Here is a 17278-nt window from a genome sequence, read left to right on the forward strand (position 1 = left end):
CTTCTAAAGTAGGAGCTAGGATTCCTAGGTTTCATTACTGATTGATTTACATTTTGCTATGATTTGGTTACATTATCATTACATTTTGCTATGCTTTGGTTTGCCTACCTGTGAATTTCAAGGATTTTTTTTCTCTTCAAGTATCTTATATGCAAGAATCTCAAAGGAGAAAAAAATCTTCCCCTAAGAAAGAGGACTCATCTTCCACCTTGTGACATCTGACTTATTCCAATTCTAGGCTGCTGCATAGCCCCTTCCAGACTTTCCTCAGACTGAGAAGACTTTTCATACTACATCTTCTAACTCTGGCCTCATTGTCAGGGCCAAAGGAAAGACTGAACAGCTCCTGTTAAGACTAGTCATGTGGGTGTTTCATATAAGGGAAACATTAAACTCTTGAAAATTTAAAGAACCCGCCTCAAGCACCTGAACTGATACAGTGTGTTTACAAACTCCTGAGGCAAAGATCAGGGAATAAATCAGCTTCTGGTTTTGTTTTGCTTTAGCACTTGATGCATGGCAACTGTTAGAAGTTGACATATTTTCCCTTTAATATATCCTTTGGAAGGATATAAAAGAAATACAACAGTCTATATTTTGGCTGAATATATAATGAAGTTAGGAAGACCAAACAAATAGTTAGAAAAATGACATAAAATTCTGAATAATATGTATTCAGGCAATAGAATATAGACAGAGCCCATAGCTAAGGATACTAAAAGCAAAGAAAACAGTGTAGTATCATTCTTAGACATTCCTTTCCAGTTTCCTCGGGTGTTAGTTTTTCTGAGTCGCCCAAAGTACAGAGTTTCCCACCTTTTATTCCCTTGCTATCCCATCCTTTCTTTTAGACCCTAAGAACTATTGCTTCTTTCATGTCTCCCTTACCTTTCTGGGGAGAAGGAAAGATTCAAGGATGAAACAGCTGGTAAGAAAGAAGTGTTACAGTTTTGAAAAACACTGGGCTTGAAGCTCAAGCAACCACTCCTTAGAATTCTGGGCCGGTGAGCCAAAGTTGAGCATTTTTCTTTCAGCTCCGAGAATTAGAAAGTGTCTCCCAACTTTTTAAGGCCTAGCCTGGCGAGCACAGCCAGACAAGAGGCATGAATGTTTATACCAGGGCTTCTGTGGTCTGTTCCAGATGAGTATGTGGCCAGCCTACACCTGCCCACCTTTGATGCCCACCTGACGGAGCTGACAGATGAACAGGCCAAGTATCTGGGACTCAACAAGAATGGGCCTTTCAAGCCTAATTACTACAGGTGCCTTGGGCCCCCCCAGAAAACAGGGAAACCCGGGTAGTAAAGAGCTTTCTGCACTGAAATTGGTCTTTACAACTTTTACTACATTTACATGAACTCAGAAAAATAAACCCACTCCCCCCTCAGTACCACCCCCAAAGGACTCTTTGAGGCTTTCTCCAGACATTAAATAGTGTTCCCTTTTCTGAATTTGCCTTTCTCCATTTCATCTTAAGATTATTTTTACCTCTTTATAGAGAAATACTGGGCATTTTCACTGATGTGAAAAAGCACCACAAGTATTTACCCTCACCATCCACTCCAGAAAAGTCCCTGTCTACCTGCTGTACCTTTAGGTGGGCTCTTCATGTCCCAGCATCCTCATAAGCTGATAACATAAGCTGATAACATAGTCTCATCTTTCTTTCTCCCTCTAGGTATTAAGTTCCTGTAATTCAAGCCAGAAGAAGTTTTAAGGAATAGAACTCCAAGTCTTTTCTCCACTCCTATACAGGAAAGAACCCAGCAAGCTGCTTCTCCAATCAGCTGCTCGCCGTGCTCACCCTATATGTTAGGTTATTTATTTATTAAAACCTAGAATCCTGTGCCTGTTGCCTTGGCCCAAAGTGTGGTTACTGCCCGGAAGGCTGTGAGAGCCACAAGGGACAGGCTGAGGAAGGAAAGAAATGGGGTAATCCTTCCCAGTGCATTTTTTGCATCATTCCCCGTTGACTTGGAATCCTCAGCAATGGTCATATGTCTCTTGTCCAGGTTCAGGAGTTAGTCCAGGGATTCCAGACTCCTTGTTCCCTGGGTTTTGTAGAATAAATTTCCTGCAGCTGCCTTTCTCAGCTTTGGCCCTTCCCTAGGTTAGGCCTTTTGGAAGCTACCGAGTCAACATGGCCTAAGTTCCCAGCCTTGACCATCACTATCACTGCCTTCTTTATAGAATGACTGGGAAGGAAGGAGTATATGTTATGGCTTTGGCAAGCTACACCAAAAACTTAGCTATGCCTGTGCTGACTTGGAGTCTTCTTCCTTACCCAGGACTCCTTTCTTCCTTGAATAGTCATGTCTATTTTAACACTTTCTGGGTCCAAGAGGGATGTGCCTCCATTATTTCCTCTGCAGCTCTGGTGTTTGTCAGATATTTGTCTTGCCATCTTTCTAACCCAGCTAACCCCTGCTCGGAAAGTGGGGGCTAGCCCCAGTGGGGCCCATAGTTTTACTTGTCATTTAACTGGACAGTTTCCCGGGAAGTTCCCTCTAGACTGGCACTGTCTCAGAAAAGGAGAGAAACTCTGCTTCCTGAAATTTCCTCTTACTGCCTAAAACTGCTTTTGAAACTGAGCAAGGAAAGATGAACTTTCCAATGGATCTGGGGGGTATAGGGCTCTGAAAGTGGGACAGGTCGCTCACACCCGCAGCTTGTCACTCTAAAGAAGCAGAATGTATTTATTTGTCTCCTGGGAAGGGCTCTGCAGCTAAACTGAGTAAGCTATACAGAGGTGACACTGTAAACTGTGTCCAAATGATTAAAGCTAGTTTGACTAGTTTCAACTTCATCAGACATTTCATTTCTTTGGCCATTGCCATTGATGAAACTGGGATCTGATGTCTCTACGATTTAGTCTGTGGTTTTTCTTCTCTGCTGGGATATATTTTTTATGTTCTTGCCTCTTCCATCTCGAGACTCTATAATTCAGAGGTAGTTTCTTGAGTAACTCCAACATTACAAAAAACTAGTAATGCAAGCAGCCTGAAATTTTATGTCCCACGTAAGAGTTGGATACCTTTTGGAGACTGACATGTTGATCTTAAGGGTTTCACTGGGACCAGACTTGTTCTGAGAGTTAAAGTCTGGAGTGGCCCTAGAAATCTTGAATGAAATGAGTCCCTTCCCCCCACCCCCCCGCCCCCGACAACTTTCTTTAACATTCTCATGTTTGTTGGTTTGCTTCCCCCCCCCCCTTTTTTTCCTACCCTGGTCTGCCTCATAGTCTCAAGACCAAGGTAACTCAAGGAAACACCACCAGACCACCCAGGATCACTATAACCTTCCCACCCTGATTCTCCTCACCTACCTCCACTTTGTTCAACTTCCCCTGGCGTTCATATATACTTTCAGAGCTAGTCTGGAAGTGACCTTCCTTTTGGAGGTAGAGAGGTGGCCTTTGGATAAATGGCTGTTTGCTTCATTAAATAGTATGCACTCTCAGCCTAGAGAGTCTGGTTCCTCAGAGGCTTTATGTCTTAGCACATACCGGAAAAGTGCCACATATATGGCTATATTCTTTCATGAGGAAGATTGTAAATGCTGAAAATTCTACTAGACCTCTCAGTTCTTCCTTTTGCCTACCCAGTTCTGAGTTTTGTATTAATTGCATCTCTTTTGTATTAGTGAATTGGATACAGGTCTTTGTAACTTTTACCAAGGGCAGATTCCATTAGGTAGATATCTGGACTCTAGCCTGTTATGTTCATAAGCCAAAAACCATAACTTGCTGTTTCTCAGTAAAGCCGAGTTCTCTAGGGAGCAGTATTACTTAGGTACTGATCCTGACAGAGCACACCCTGCCTTGTCATAGTGAAGAGACCCATTGCAAATAAAAAAGGAGCCACCTTTGGGCCTCTAAGTTTGATTGCCAGTGTTGCTGCCCATGGTGAGATATTTGCCTCTGAGTTTCAGATGACCCCCTTTCCTTTCTCTCTAGGGACCCCATGTCATCAACCATTAGGAAGAAGGAGGCCCAGGCCTCCTGAGTATTTGGGTTCTACCTTAGTGTTGGAATTTGGTCATTATTCCCTCTACCCTTGGAATCAGAGAACAAAATGTGTCTTCTTCCCTCAAGCTCTCACCTTAGATGCATTCAGGTATCTGGAAGCATAGGAAAGAAGACGAATTATCTGTTTGTATATGGCCCTGGCTGGTGGAGATACTTAGCATTTTTTCTGCAATGAATTTCTGCTAGTTTTCAAGGTCTCATTTGCCTTCTTAATGGAAATTCAGGGTTTTTGTTTTTTGTTTTTTGTTTTCCTCGTTAAAAAAAGAAAAAAGGTATCTGGTCTACCTTCTGTCTGCCCTCCTACCTCCTCAACCTACCCTCCCATATGAGCACGGCTCCCCATGGCCACATACTCCTGCAAAGCTTTTTTGCTGCTTGGCTTTTCTCTGAACAGATCTGAAATTGCTGCTCCTGTGGTTTTCTCAAAATTAACTTTGTCATGGTTTTAAAAAAAAGAAATCAAAATGCATTGTTGCATTAAGCTTTTTTAATAAAGGAAATTATGGAAAGAAAATAGGCAACACCAGCAAATTATATGTAGAGAATAAACTAAACTATATATATATAATATATATATATTATATATATAATCATCTAGTTCTCGTTGTCATCTTACTGAAAGGAAATAAAACCTCTAAGGATCACCGTTTCTGAGAGGATCTTGGAAATCTTTATGTCTAAGTGATTGTATTAGATCAGCAATAATGACTATGTAATCTCAAAAGATAAATAAAATATTCTTAAAATGGATTCTTATCTTGAGAGTATTGCTTGCTTCTGTGAACTAGGAATTCAAGAGATGAGTGATGTTTCTTGGCAACAGGCTGGAGAGCCTACTGCAGGGCAAAGATGTGAAAAGTTGAAGTGGTTACCAATAGCATATTTGAATGGCCTTAGCCTTGGGTCCCTTATTCCATGGTAGGCCATTCCACTAATATCTTTCCCCCAACCCACCCCCTGCTATGTGTGTAAAGAACCTGCTTTCTCAGAACCATCACCCCCGGGAGTTGAAAAGTATAGAGAAAATAGAGTGTGGTTCTAGATCCCCCAAGCCCTCTGTGTTCTGCCCTTAGCTGGACAACACAAGATGCCAGCATCCATGGTTTGGGATTAAAGGGTCCTGACACCCAGAAGTTGACTACATCCAACCAAAGGGAAGAAATAAATTACTCTGACAGAGATTTGTTTCCAGATCAGCTTTTGCCTGACTAAATCAGAAACTAAAGGGCGAATCCAACTTCCTCTTCTTCCTCAACTACCAGTAGAGTGGCCATTTTTGAGCCAGTTTTCTAATACCCACCTCTCTTAGTTGACAAATTAAACTAGTTCTTCCTGTATGCAAGATGTTTTCTTCCCTCTTAGAATCTTCTGCTACTTTGACTTGTGTTTACCTAAACTAAGGGCTAAAACAGTTTGGGTAGTTGGTAATGGCTCAAAGCTGGTGCCACTCCAGTTGCGAAGGAGAATGCAGGGGCCAGCAATGAAACCTATGAGCCACTGGCAGGTTTCACCCCCCTACAGCAGGGCTTGGCTCCTCTTCTGTGAAAGATGGGAGCATGGGTGCCTGGGTCTTAGTTTCAGACTCACGGGGTAAGCCCTGACTATGCACTGCTGTGCAATTTCTCTAGCCTGTGGTCCTGTGGAAAGAGACTGGACCTCTTAAGTCAGGCTCACTTGACTAGCTCTTCCATTTACAAGTTGTATAATTTGACCAATATGATATAATGACTCAGAGCCTTGGTTTTCTTGCCTTTGAAATGGGTAATGCTTATCTCCTGGGGTAAGGACTTAAAGATCTGATTTAATTTTTAAAATGCTGCTTAAAAATCTGGCACACACCGTGCTACACAAACATCAGTTTCTTATCTCAGTCTAAGGGTCCTAAATCCCCTGTTGCCTCATTACACCTTCATGTGCAGCATTGATGGGAGAGGAAGATATTCTGTCTTTTTTCTACCACATCATTCCTGCTGCCCAATGCCCTAAAAAATTAGATACTGTAAGACTTTCTGCACCTTATGTTTTTTTTAAGTGTTTGTTTATTTTTGAGAGAGAGAGCGTGAGCAGGGGGAGGGCCAGAGAGAGAGGGACACAGAATCCAAAGCAGGCTCCAGGCTGTGAGCTGTTAGCACAGAGCCAGACACAGGGCTCGAACCCACGAACCATGGGATTGTGACCTGAGCCGAAGTCGGATGCTTAACTGACTGAGCCACCCAGGCACCCCTCTACATCTTATTTTTAAGTTCTATAACAGGTGCTGTCTATTTAGTCAAGTATCTGACCTCCATGCTTACATGGGGAAAGGAATATGTTCAGTCCTTGGAATTATACCTATTTATACCTCTGCCAGGAGCCCCCAAATGCCTGAGTTTGGGGACAAGGAAAAGTGGTAGTGTTGATTTAAAAATAATTCAGCACGGGAGCCATCTCTGCAAGATAGAAAAACTTGTAGACCAGCCCCTGACTGATTAGCCCTCAGGTGTATGTATGGATGCCTCTGTGGTCAATGGTATTGACGGCTAGCACATCTTTACTGACAAATAAGCTAAAAGAAGTTCAGTGTGTACCAAGTCCATGGCCTATAATTTCAAAGTTTTCAGTTCATCCATGGTTTCTTGTCAACTTCTTCCAGGAGTTGTTTCCAGATACCTTCTTCCTTATGACCAGTTCTGAAAGTGGGGCTATAATGAGCAGACAGATGTCCAATCTTCACTCTCTCCCATTCCACAGGGTGTAGAGAAGATAATGGATTGAGGTCTCCTGTGTTGATCCTTTGCAATCTCCATAACACCTGTTTTTCAAACCCCTTCTCTGAAAGTGAAGCCAGATGGAGCTCTAGGCTTAGCAATTAGCTTTGCATAGAGGCCAGAGAGGACTTGAGAGGTATCCTCAGTCCTCCCCACTGAAGCCAGCTTGAGGCTTTGTTCTTTCGCCCAAGGTATACACTGGAAAAGGAAGAAAGCCTCAAAATTGGCCACCACTGACTGTTTGGGGATCCTGATGATTGACTAAGCTCACAAAAGAGACGATGAAGCTCTGGGCCTATCAATCCTAGAACTCTGACTGCTTAGGAGGACAGGAATTGGGAGTAGGAAGATAGAATAATTAATTCTTTTATTAAGAAACCCTAATGGGTTGTGCAGTGGCGGCTTTACCACACTGCAGCAGTGATGAGCTAGGCGTGGGTTGTGAATTTTAAAGCAGAGTGTGACTCTTTTAGAGTTTAACAAATTATACCCAAAAAGAAAATTCCAAAATCAAATAGTTGAGGCCTCGAGCCATGAACTTTCTTGGAAATTCGGGTCATTTCAATTCTGTTAAGCCAGTAGGTCTCAACTGCAGAAGATATTGCCCCTCAGGAAACATTTTTGCCATATCTGGAGACACTTTTGGTGGTCACAACTTGGGGGAGGGTACTACAGGCATCTACTATGGAGAGGCCAGGGATTCTGCTAAACATCCTACAATGCATGGAACAGCTCCCCACCACAAGTTTTTCAGTCCCTATTACAGAAATCTTGTGCTAAACGTACATATATGAGGTATACAAAATGAACAAAACTTGGCCCTACTCTCAAGAAACTTCTATCCACGTTGGTGGGAATGGGAGAGGAAAGGGAAGTACAGTACATGAGTACGGTAAGGAGATGTTGGGGACAGAAGAGAAAGTGAGAAAGCTCCAAGGAGTTCTCACTCTCAACTCTGCCTTCATCCATCACCTACCGACTAGCAGAGTAAATTCTGAGGGAGACATACGGTTAAGAAAGGGACAGAGCTGTCCATAAGATACAGGAAGGGGGAGCAGCCATTCCTTTGAGCCTCTTACTTTGGGGATATAGTAGAAAATATAAGAGGGACGCCTGGGTGGCTCAGTTGGCTAACTTCGACTTCGACTTCGGCTCAGGTCATGACTTCACAGTTTGTGAGTTCGAGCCCCGCCGTCCGGCTCTGTGCTGACAGCTCAGAGCCTGGAGCCTGTTTCAGATTCTGTGTCTCCCTCTCTCTCTGCTCCTCCCCCCACTCGCACTCTGTCTCTCTCTCAAAATAAAATAAAGACATAAAAAAATTTTTTAGAAGAAAATACAAGAGTTTTGAATCCAAGCAGACTTGGCATGACACCCACCCAGCCGGAGCGGGTTGAGAACGGTCAAAAGGATGGCTTTCTGGAAGAGGAGGTAATAATGAAATAGAATCTTTATGGGACAATAGAAGCTAGCCAAGAAGAAGAGCAGAAAGTTTTTTCCAGAAAGAACAGCAAATACACTCAGACAAGATGGAACACCTTGGGAACTGCGAGGAGTAATCTCTGAGTCCTGGTTTTCTCAACCGTAATACAGGATTAGTGGAAACAACCTGTCAGAGAGAAGTAGCATAAGATATCTGGAAAGTTTCTAGTGCAAGGCCTAGAACAAAGTGGCAGTTCAACAATTCCCTCAATCCCATCCTTTTGATCCCACCCATTCCCCTCAGGCTGCTTTTTGGGGACTATTTACTGTCAACAGCGTTTTAGATAATTAGCTGACCAGAGAGCTTCCTTTGTATCAAGCCCTCAGGAGGGATCGTAGAGGAAGGAAGGAAAGTGCTAGGGAGCATACGGGGATTTGCTCTCCATTCAACGTTTCTCCCTAGCTCACACTTGAGGAAGGTGCCCTACTTCACAAGAGAAAGGCAGATGACCAGAAGCAGCCCTGAAGGGCACCAGCGATTTCACTGAAGTGAAAATGCCCCATCCCACCCCTCAACCCACCATCTCCCAGTCGAGCCCTCACTCCAGGCGGGATAAGTTCTCGAGAAATCTGAGAGGGCGAATCTCTCGTTGCCTTCGGTGTCCCTGACCACCCGGCGGTGCCATGCCTCCCCTGCGATTGAATCGGGACTAGGGGCGTCATGCGGGAGCTAGGATAGGACATCTGTGGTAATGGGGAAACCGAGACTGCAGTGGAGCAGGAGGCGGAGACTAGAGCTCCCCGAAAAGGTCGCTATTTGGGAGCGGGTGAGTGCTGAGCGAGAAGCAAAAAGATAACCCGCCAAACCTCTAGGCCCACAATTCGGGAAGTAATGCCGAGAGCCTACCCCAGAGCCTAAAGCTACCAGCAACGCGGCAGGACTTAAAAAAAATAGGAGGGGGGACGTCCCGTAAATGAGCCCCCCCTCCTCCGAGTCCCGCTCGGAACGGCCGAACAGCCAATCGCGATGCGGGGCGGGGCTGCGGAGCGCGGCCGCAGCCAATAGTTGCGGAGAGGGCGGAGCCTGGATCCCAGCGCGCGGCGGCGGGGTCGCCCCGGGCAGAGATCGCGGAGGGGCTGAGGTAGGCGCCGAGTAGGGTGGCATGGAGGACCCCGCGGCGCCCGGGGCCGGAAGCGCGTCCACCAATGGCAACGGCAACGGCGGCGGCAAAGGGAAGCAGACGGCACCCAAGGGCCGGGAAGCGTTCAGAAGCCAGCGGCGGGAGTCGGAGGTGAGGAGCCCGGAGAGCTTCAGTTGGGGCCGGGAGACGCCCGCGGGCGGGAAGCCGTGGCTGAGGTGATTCGGCCCGGTCCCCCTGCCCTTCCGGAGCCCCCGGCGCGTTCGGGGCCGCCCCTCGGAGCGGGCGTCTGCGGGGTCTGCCGCAGCCTGGGCTCTGCAGCCCCTGACCCCTCTCTGCCTGTCTCCTGGTCGGGGGCTTCTTAGCCTTCTGGCCTCTCCTCCGGGGACGCGAAGATGTAGCGCGATCGAGACCATACCTGATACTTTTCAAATATTGATCGCACTTAGTCTCTGCAGCCCCTTGAAGTGGGGATTCGTGTTTTAGATTTACGGGAAGAAAATCTAAAGGTTTTCCGCTGAACGGAGAGGTTTAGCGACTGGCCTGAAGGGGTGAGGGGCCAGAGCTCCGCCGCAGTGGAGACGGGCCGGCGTGGGGGGCAGCCGAGCTCCCACTCCTGGGCCAGCGAGCAGATCCAGATGTGCCGAGTGACTTCTGCGCGGCCCCTTCCCCCGTGTGTTGGCAGGCTGTTTAGGGAGTGCCTTCCACGGACATCAGGACCCCTACCCGTAAGGGTCAACGAGAGGCTTCAGGCCGGGGCTGTACCGGAGGGAGTGGATGGAACTGCTCAGGATACAAACCCACAGATAGGAATATGAATGTTTGGGTTACCTCCTCGTCTTCTGAAAAGGAATTCTAACTGGGAGGATGAAAGGCGTGAATTATTAGTCTCCGACTGCCTCATGCAGCCAGTGTCCATTAACTAGCCAAGAGTAGAATTGGATCTGAGTGGGGATCAGGAGGATAGACCCCAAAACGTCAGGTGTGAAAGGGACTGTAGAGATCATCTGCTTTAGCCCTTTCTCGTCCAGAAGTAAGAGACAGAAGTCACTTGCCCAAGATCCTGCATCTGGCATAGTGGCCACGAGCACCGAGCTTTGGGGTCATCCAGACCAGGTTTTGAATCCTAGCCCTATCACTTACTCTCTGTGTGACTTTTGGCAAATTGCCAAGCCTCTCTGAGCTCCAGTTCCTTCTTCTGTAAATGAGGTTAATGCCACCTACCTCAGAAGGTTGAGATAAAGTCAAATGAGATAATTGGATGTCAGATGTTTAATTCAGTGCAGGCACAGGCCATGTAATTGGTCAGTACAGAGTAGCTCATAGGGCCAGACCTGGTACTAGAAGCCAGGTCTTTCTTGTCCCAGTCCGTTTACCATTTGAATAGACCCTCGCAGTTTCCAGAGGGATTTCATGTAGGTTTTTCATTTTGATACAGAAAAGTAGGAATCCCTCCCATTTTTTAAAAGAGAGAAGTGGAGATGAAAAGACTAGTCCAAAATCACACCCCCTTTCAGAGACAGAGCTCAGCTCTGCTGTCTGGCTAGGTGAGGGTTCTGTCCACATCACCTCCCTCCCTGCCTCACTATGAATCTGGCCTTTTAGAACACCCTGTACCTCCTTCCCCCAAGGCGACACTGTTTTTGCTTAAATGTTTTTTTTTTTTTTTTGGGAGAAGAGGGTGGGCCATTCATTATTTCAAAAATTATTGAGTCCTTTCTACATGCCCAGCACTGTTTAGGTGCTAGGGATACAATAGGGAACAAGACAAGGTCTTTTTCTGTGGCGCAAACATTCTAGCCAGGGTGGAGAGACAATATGCAAGTAAATAAAATAATCAGTTTCAGAATGATATGTTCTTTGGGAGAATTAAAACTCCTGACGTAGGAGGGCTTTTCCCTGCCTATCAAGTCTCCCATCGGGGAAAGGACTCTGATAGTACTTTCCTTTTGCCACTGAGTCCAGTATCCAGAGACTCAGAGCTTTCCACCTGCTCCACAGTTTTACCTCCTGGTTGTCTGCAGCTGTACTTTTTATGCACGGAAACGGACAACTGCAGTGATCCTCTCCATCTGGGCTCATTGCCTGCCAAAAGGCTGGCTGGAAAGATTAGCTTTCCTCCACCTTCCACTGCAGCAGGAAAGCTGCTTTTTACCTGTCAGTACATTCCCAGACTCAGATGACCATCTGCCTTTCCTTCCTTCCCTCCTTTTGCTTTCCTGTGAGAGACGGTCCTCGGGGGAGATGGATTATCCGCACAACCCCCCCCCACCACCACCACCTTGGGCTTCTAAAGGATTACTGGAAGAGAATTACTGTTGGTACAATTCAAGAGAGCCTCCCCATCCATCACTGTGCCTGTAGGGGACACTGGTTGACCTACCCTCTCCCAACGGTTTAGTGTATAAACATCCCAACGAAAATAGGAAGCTAGAGAATAATTGTTTGCTTAATAAGAAGATTCTTGGGGTGCCTGGGTGGCTCAGTCAGTTAAGCGTCTGACTCTTGATATCCACTCATGTCATGATCTCATGGTTTGAGAGATTGAGCCCAGCCTCTACACTGACAGAAAGGAGCCTGCTTGGGATTCTGTCCCTCTCTCTGCCCCTCTCCCTCTCTCTCTGTCCCTCCCCACCTGTGCCCAAGCTCTCTCTCAAAATAAATAAGTAAATAAATAAACATTTTTAAAAATTTAAAAGAAAAAGAAAGCTCTTAACCAAATGAGTCACCTCAGGCCTCTTTCAGCCAGATTCCCTGGTTTAATTGGTTCCCAAATTCCTTGACAAAATTTTACTGGTTTGTGGCAAGAGGAGGAAAATTCAGGGCATTGAAGTAAGTTTTTCATAAAATGTAGTTCAATGCAATAAATTTAAAGAGTGTGTTCAATTTGGGGCATCTGGCAAGCTCTGTTGGTAGAACATGCAAATCTTGATCTCAGAGTCATGAGTTTAAGCCACATGTTGGGTGAAGAGCTTACTAAATAAATAAACAAAATAAGGATGTATGTGATTTATGTATTTATTTAGACTAAACTTTTTACTTTGGAGGGATTTTAGGTTTATAGAAAAGTTGCAGAGGTGGTATAGAGGGTTCCTGTACCCCTCGCTCAGTTTCCCCTGATGCCAGCCTTTCAGGTTTCCACAGTGCCTTAGCCAAACCATGGAAGCAGCACTGGTCCATTGACTCATGCAAGGCTCTGTTCCTTGGGAGTTCTTCTCAGGCCTGGTCTGGCCTGGCCAGCCCCCGCCTCACCCATAGCAGTTCTTCTGAACCTCCTCTGGGCTGTGAGAATTTCTCAGTGAACCTCATCCAGAGTCTGTCTGACATAAGGCAAGGTTTTGGGCTTTCAGGTGGAAGACCAGAGTGGTGACTGCCCTTCTTATCACATCATAGCAGGGGACATGCAACATCTTGTCATTGAGATGCTGGCCCTGGGCCCCACCGCAGGATGTATGCAATTTAAAACAGTATTTTTCAAACTGTGAGTTGAGACCAACATTTTTTAAAAGAAATAGAATAATAAAATCTAAATCACATAGTAATGGTATTATTTTTTAAAACTTTTGTTCTGGTTTTGTGTGTGTGTTGGAACATGTAAAATTTATTTATTCTTTGATTTACAAGCAAAAAACTTCGAAAAACATTACTTTTAATAACTCTTTTATTCTAAAATTGTGTCCTCATTTTGGGATATTAAACTGTTCTTTTTTGAAATATATATTTTAAAAAGGTTTTTAAGTCTCTGTTAATCAGAATAAAACCTCAACTACCTAATGTCATTCCCACCCTCCACCTTTTTTTTTTTTCTGACTGGTTTCTGTAACCCAGAAGTATTTGGAAATATTTGCAATAATGGATTTAAACATGATTTGCATTGTTGGCAATGTAAATTGATAAAGTGGTTTTGGAAAACAAAAAACGAATCTATCCTTAGGAAAGATCCTAAATATGAAAAAACTTATAGGTGTATTACAACTTTATGTTTATAGTAAAGAAAAATTAAAAACAACTTATATGATCAACAATAGAGAACTGGTTGGGGCGCCTGGGTGGCTCAGTCGTTTGAGCCTCCAACTTCGGCTCAGGTCATGATCTCATGGTCTGTGAGTTCGAGCCCCATGTCGGGCTCTGTGGTAACAGCTCAGAGCCTGGAGCCTGCTTCGGATTCTGTGTCTCCCTCTCTCTGACCCTCCCCTGTTCTTGCTCTGTCTGTCTCTGTCTCAAAAATAGATGAACATTAAAAAAAAAAAATTAAAAAACAAAACAAAACAATAGAGAACTGGTTAAGTAAACTGGTTAGTTATCTGCCCACTTTGCTGTACACTTAGCTGTTTAAAATGATAGTCATAATATGAGAAAATGCCTTTTAATATAATATTAATATAATATTGTATTATTATATATTATATATTATTTATATATGTAATATAAAAATGCCTAATAATATAATATTAATATTGTAAGTACAGTAAATAAAATCCTAAGTAGTATAACCACCTACATAGTGCTACCAAGTGCTAGGTAGTGTGCTAAGTGCTTTTTCCTCTATTAATTTATCTAGTGCTTATAATGACCCTATGAATTATCCTCATTTTACAGTTGAGAAAACTGAGCATATCATTTTCCAATAATTCCCTGACACCAGTTCAGTTCTGATACTATCTGTAGTTAGCACAAACCTCACAAGTTAAAGGCTCGGTTCCAGTTCCGTAAGACTGTCCCTACTTCAGATGCCAGCCACACCTGGGGCCCCCGGGCTACAAGCACTATACCTGGCCAACTGCAAACTCAGAGGTTCCATGACCACCCCCACCCAACCCACCCACTGCCATCTCCTGATTCCATAATTTGCAACAATGACTCACAGAATTAAAAAAACAAAAACAAAACTGCTCTGCTTATGATTACAATTTTAATATAAAGGATGCAATTCAAGAATGAGGAGAGGCAAAGACAAGATGTGGGGGTAGGATGGTGCAGAGCTTCCACGCCCTCTGGGTATCACCCTCCTAGCACTTTGGTGTGCCCAAACCCCATTGTTTCAGGGCTTTTACATGGGGTTTCATTACCTAGGCATGGTTGTTTAAACCATTGGCATAGGGGCTGGCTCAGTTGGTTGATTAAACCATTGGTCGGTAGTTGAACTTCATCTTCAGCCTCCTCCCCTCTCTGGAGATGGGGCCAGTCCTTCCTTTGAAACTCTGAAAGGCTCACCAGCGATCACCTCACTAGCATAAACTCTTAGTATTGTTGACAGGGGCTTTTAAATTATAGACACTCCTATCAGGAGGTTTTAGGAGGATTTAGGAGCTCTGTGCCTGGAACCGAGGGCAAAAACCAAATACGTTTTTTATACCACGCTGAGGCACAGGGAGATTAAGTAACTTGTTTAAGATTGCCATATGTGATGGATGAGATTCAAAATGATATTTTTTTTGAGATTCAAAAAATTTTAACTTATATATATTAATGTATACTGGTAGGAAATACTCCAAAATGCTTAGAGAGGTTAGGGTATGGGGTTACATTAAAATATTTTTTATATAGGATTATAACATTATACCTACAGCAGCATATGAAATCTAGCTTTAATATAACGTGGAGTAGAAATACTACCTTATTTGAAAATCCTGAAGTTGTGGAATATACAGCTGAGGGACCTCCTTTTATAAATGAGGAACTATGATCCAAAGAACGAGATCTGCCAAAATCATACAGTGGGCTAATGACAGTGGGCTAAAATTAGAATCCAGCTCACCTCTTTTGTTTTTGTCCATCTCATTTTTCTAGAGATCAGCTAGATGCTCTTCTGCTCTGTGTTTATGTAGGTCAGATACAGGCACAGATTTCATAGCTTTCATATCTGTTCACGATCCTAACCCTTTACTCAGAGTTTCTGATTCTATGTAGGAATCTTCAGCCCCGCCCTGCACTGAGCCTAGTATTTTGGCTTGGAGGAGGGTACTTCTTGGATTAGAGGCCCAGAAGGGACTCTCCTCGCTGCCTCCCTGATCTAATGTTGGACTTCAGGAGAGGAAGAAGATTAAATGAGAGTATAATTTCCTTTTTCATCTCTCTTCCCAAGTTACTGCAAAGACTTCTCCATTACAGGGCTCTGTGGACTGCCCCACTCTGGAATTTGAGTATGGAGATGCAGATGGGCACGCAGCAGAGTTGTCAGGTACGAGGTAGAGATGGGCTGTGGAGAGGGGAAGGATGGCCACGAGGAGAGGGCCTGGGTCTGTGATCTCTCCTGGCAGCTTATCTGTTTTCCACATTCCCGTCTGTCTCCAACCTCCAGCGGTAAATATCTTCGCTTTTACATTTCTTCCTGTGATTTCTCCTTTGGCTACAGTATTCTCCACTTTCATTCTATCACTCTTTTCTGCTTACCCTTCTTTATTCTCTTTTGGTGCACTCTCAAATCCTTTTTTCTTTCCGTCTTTTCCCCACTCCTCTTGTTTCTCGTATCTTTGCATGCGTGCCCCCTTCTTTCTGCCACCCTCTCCCTTTCTGTCTGTCTGAATTTTTAGCTTAGGCTAAGTGTGATCCCCTCACATTAAGAGCCTCCACGTTACACATGCTATTAATACCAGTTATTAATAAACGAGCTTTGGGTGGAGATGGTGTGAAAATTGAATATTCTGTCACATGGAAGTGACACTTTGAGACGTGCTTTTTCAGAGAAAAGAGACAAGCAATTTTAAAGAAGTTCTTGTGAATAAGCACAGGGAATAAATTTTGTGATGAGTGACAGAAATAGCTGAGTTTAATAACCGACAAAGGATGAGCATTCCTAATAATACATATAAATAAATATATTTCATATATGTATGCATGTGTGTGTGTGTGTATCGAGAGAGAAGAGAGGAAAAGACAAGTAGTCAAAGAATATGAATAGGAATTCAGAGAATAGAAAACCATATGGTCAATAAATATATGAAAAGATGTTCAACTGCATTAGTAAATGAGGAAAAGCAAATTAAAATAATGAGATATTTCACATTCATCAGATTGCAAAACTTAAAAGCCTGAAGTTGGCGAGGGTGCAGAGAAATGAGTACTTTTATACACTGACTGGCATGAGAGAGCAGAGCATAAAATTGGAAAGCACTTTGGTCATATCTAGCAAAGTTGAAAATGCACACATCTTATGATTCTAGATCATAAGATGATCTAGATTCTAGATGTACCTTTTAAAGAACACTTGGGCACAAGAAAACACATAGGAAGATGTTTATTGTAGCCATTGTGAAAACATTTAAAACAACTTAGGGGAATGGATGAACTGTAGTATATCAATATAGTAGGTTGCTGCATAGATGTTAAAATAGTTGATCTATGTCAATATGTTTCGATAAAAATAAATTAAATAAATTTTTAATGTTTTATTTATCCTTGAGAGAGAGAAAGACAGAGCATGAGCAAGGGAGGGGCAGAGAGAGAGAAGACACATACTGAAGCAGACTCCAGGCTCTGAGCTGTCAACACAGCGCCCAACGTGGGGCTCGAACTCACAAGCTGTGAGATCATGACCTGAGCCGAAGTCAGACGCTCAACCGACAGAGCCACCCAGGCGCCCCATCAATATCAATAAATTAAAAGCACATTGTTGAGTGGGGAAAGAAACAGTGACAAAATAACTTACACATGCATCCAGAAAACAGCTTAAACACACAAACCTAAAAGATGTTTCTGGGAAGCCCAGTTGCACACTTGATTGAGAACAGTGTCAGTTAAGTAAACAGATGTGTTCATCATACTGTCATGTAAAAAACTATTGAAAAATATACTAAATAGTGATTTAAAAAAAATAATACATATAATACCCTGTTTGGATAAAAACTTTCAAAACAGAACATATCATGTTGTTTACAGGTATATATGTGTGTAGTAAAAGTAGAAAAATAGGCATGTGAAGCATACATACCAATTTCGTTAAAATG

At 43.7% G+C, this 17278-nt stretch overlaps 2 protein-coding genes across 13 annotated transcripts in view; both read left to right on the forward strand.

The window, feature by feature from the left end:
• AHCYL2 (adenosylhomocysteinase like 2) overlaps positions 1-1855 on the forward strand; it is a 166342-nt gene extending 164487 nt beyond the window's left edge. For all 7 annotated transcript variants that reach the window (XM_042924258.1, XM_042924277.1, XM_042924266.1 and 4 more), the window contains exons 16-17: positions 1142-1262; positions 1679-1855. In XM_042924258.1, coding sequence (XP_042780192.1) covers positions 1142-1262; positions 1679-1685 — 128 coding nt within the window. In that variant the 3' untranslated portion in view covers positions 1686-1855. The remainder of the gene's footprint in view (positions 1-1141; positions 1263-1678) is intronic.
• A 6409-nt stretch (positions 1856-8264) lies between these two features.
• The window catches only part of STRIP2 (striatin interacting protein 2), a 46288-nt gene continuing 37274 nt past the window's right edge, over positions 8265-17278 (forward strand). For 3 of the 6 annotated variants that reach the window (XM_042924320.1, XM_042924333.1, XM_042924325.1), the window contains exons 1-2: positions 8268-9485; positions 15444-15513. In XM_042924320.1, the coding sequence (XP_042780254.1) occupies positions 9357-9485; positions 15444-15513 (199 nt within the window). In that variant the 5' untranslated portion in view covers positions 8268-9356. Of the gene's footprint in view, positions 9486-15443; positions 15514-17278 lie in introns of all 6 variants that reach the window. The other 3 variants (XM_042924343.1, XM_042924351.1, XM_042924342.1) reach the window with 2 other exon arrangements.

The sequence above is a fragment of the Panthera leo genome, chromosome A2 (assembly GCF_018350215.1).
Source record: "Panthera leo isolate Ple1 chromosome A2, P.leo_Ple1_pat1.1, whole genome shotgun sequence".
Classification (NCBI taxonomy): domain Eukaryota; kingdom Metazoa; phylum Chordata; class Mammalia; order Carnivora; family Felidae; genus Panthera; species Panthera leo.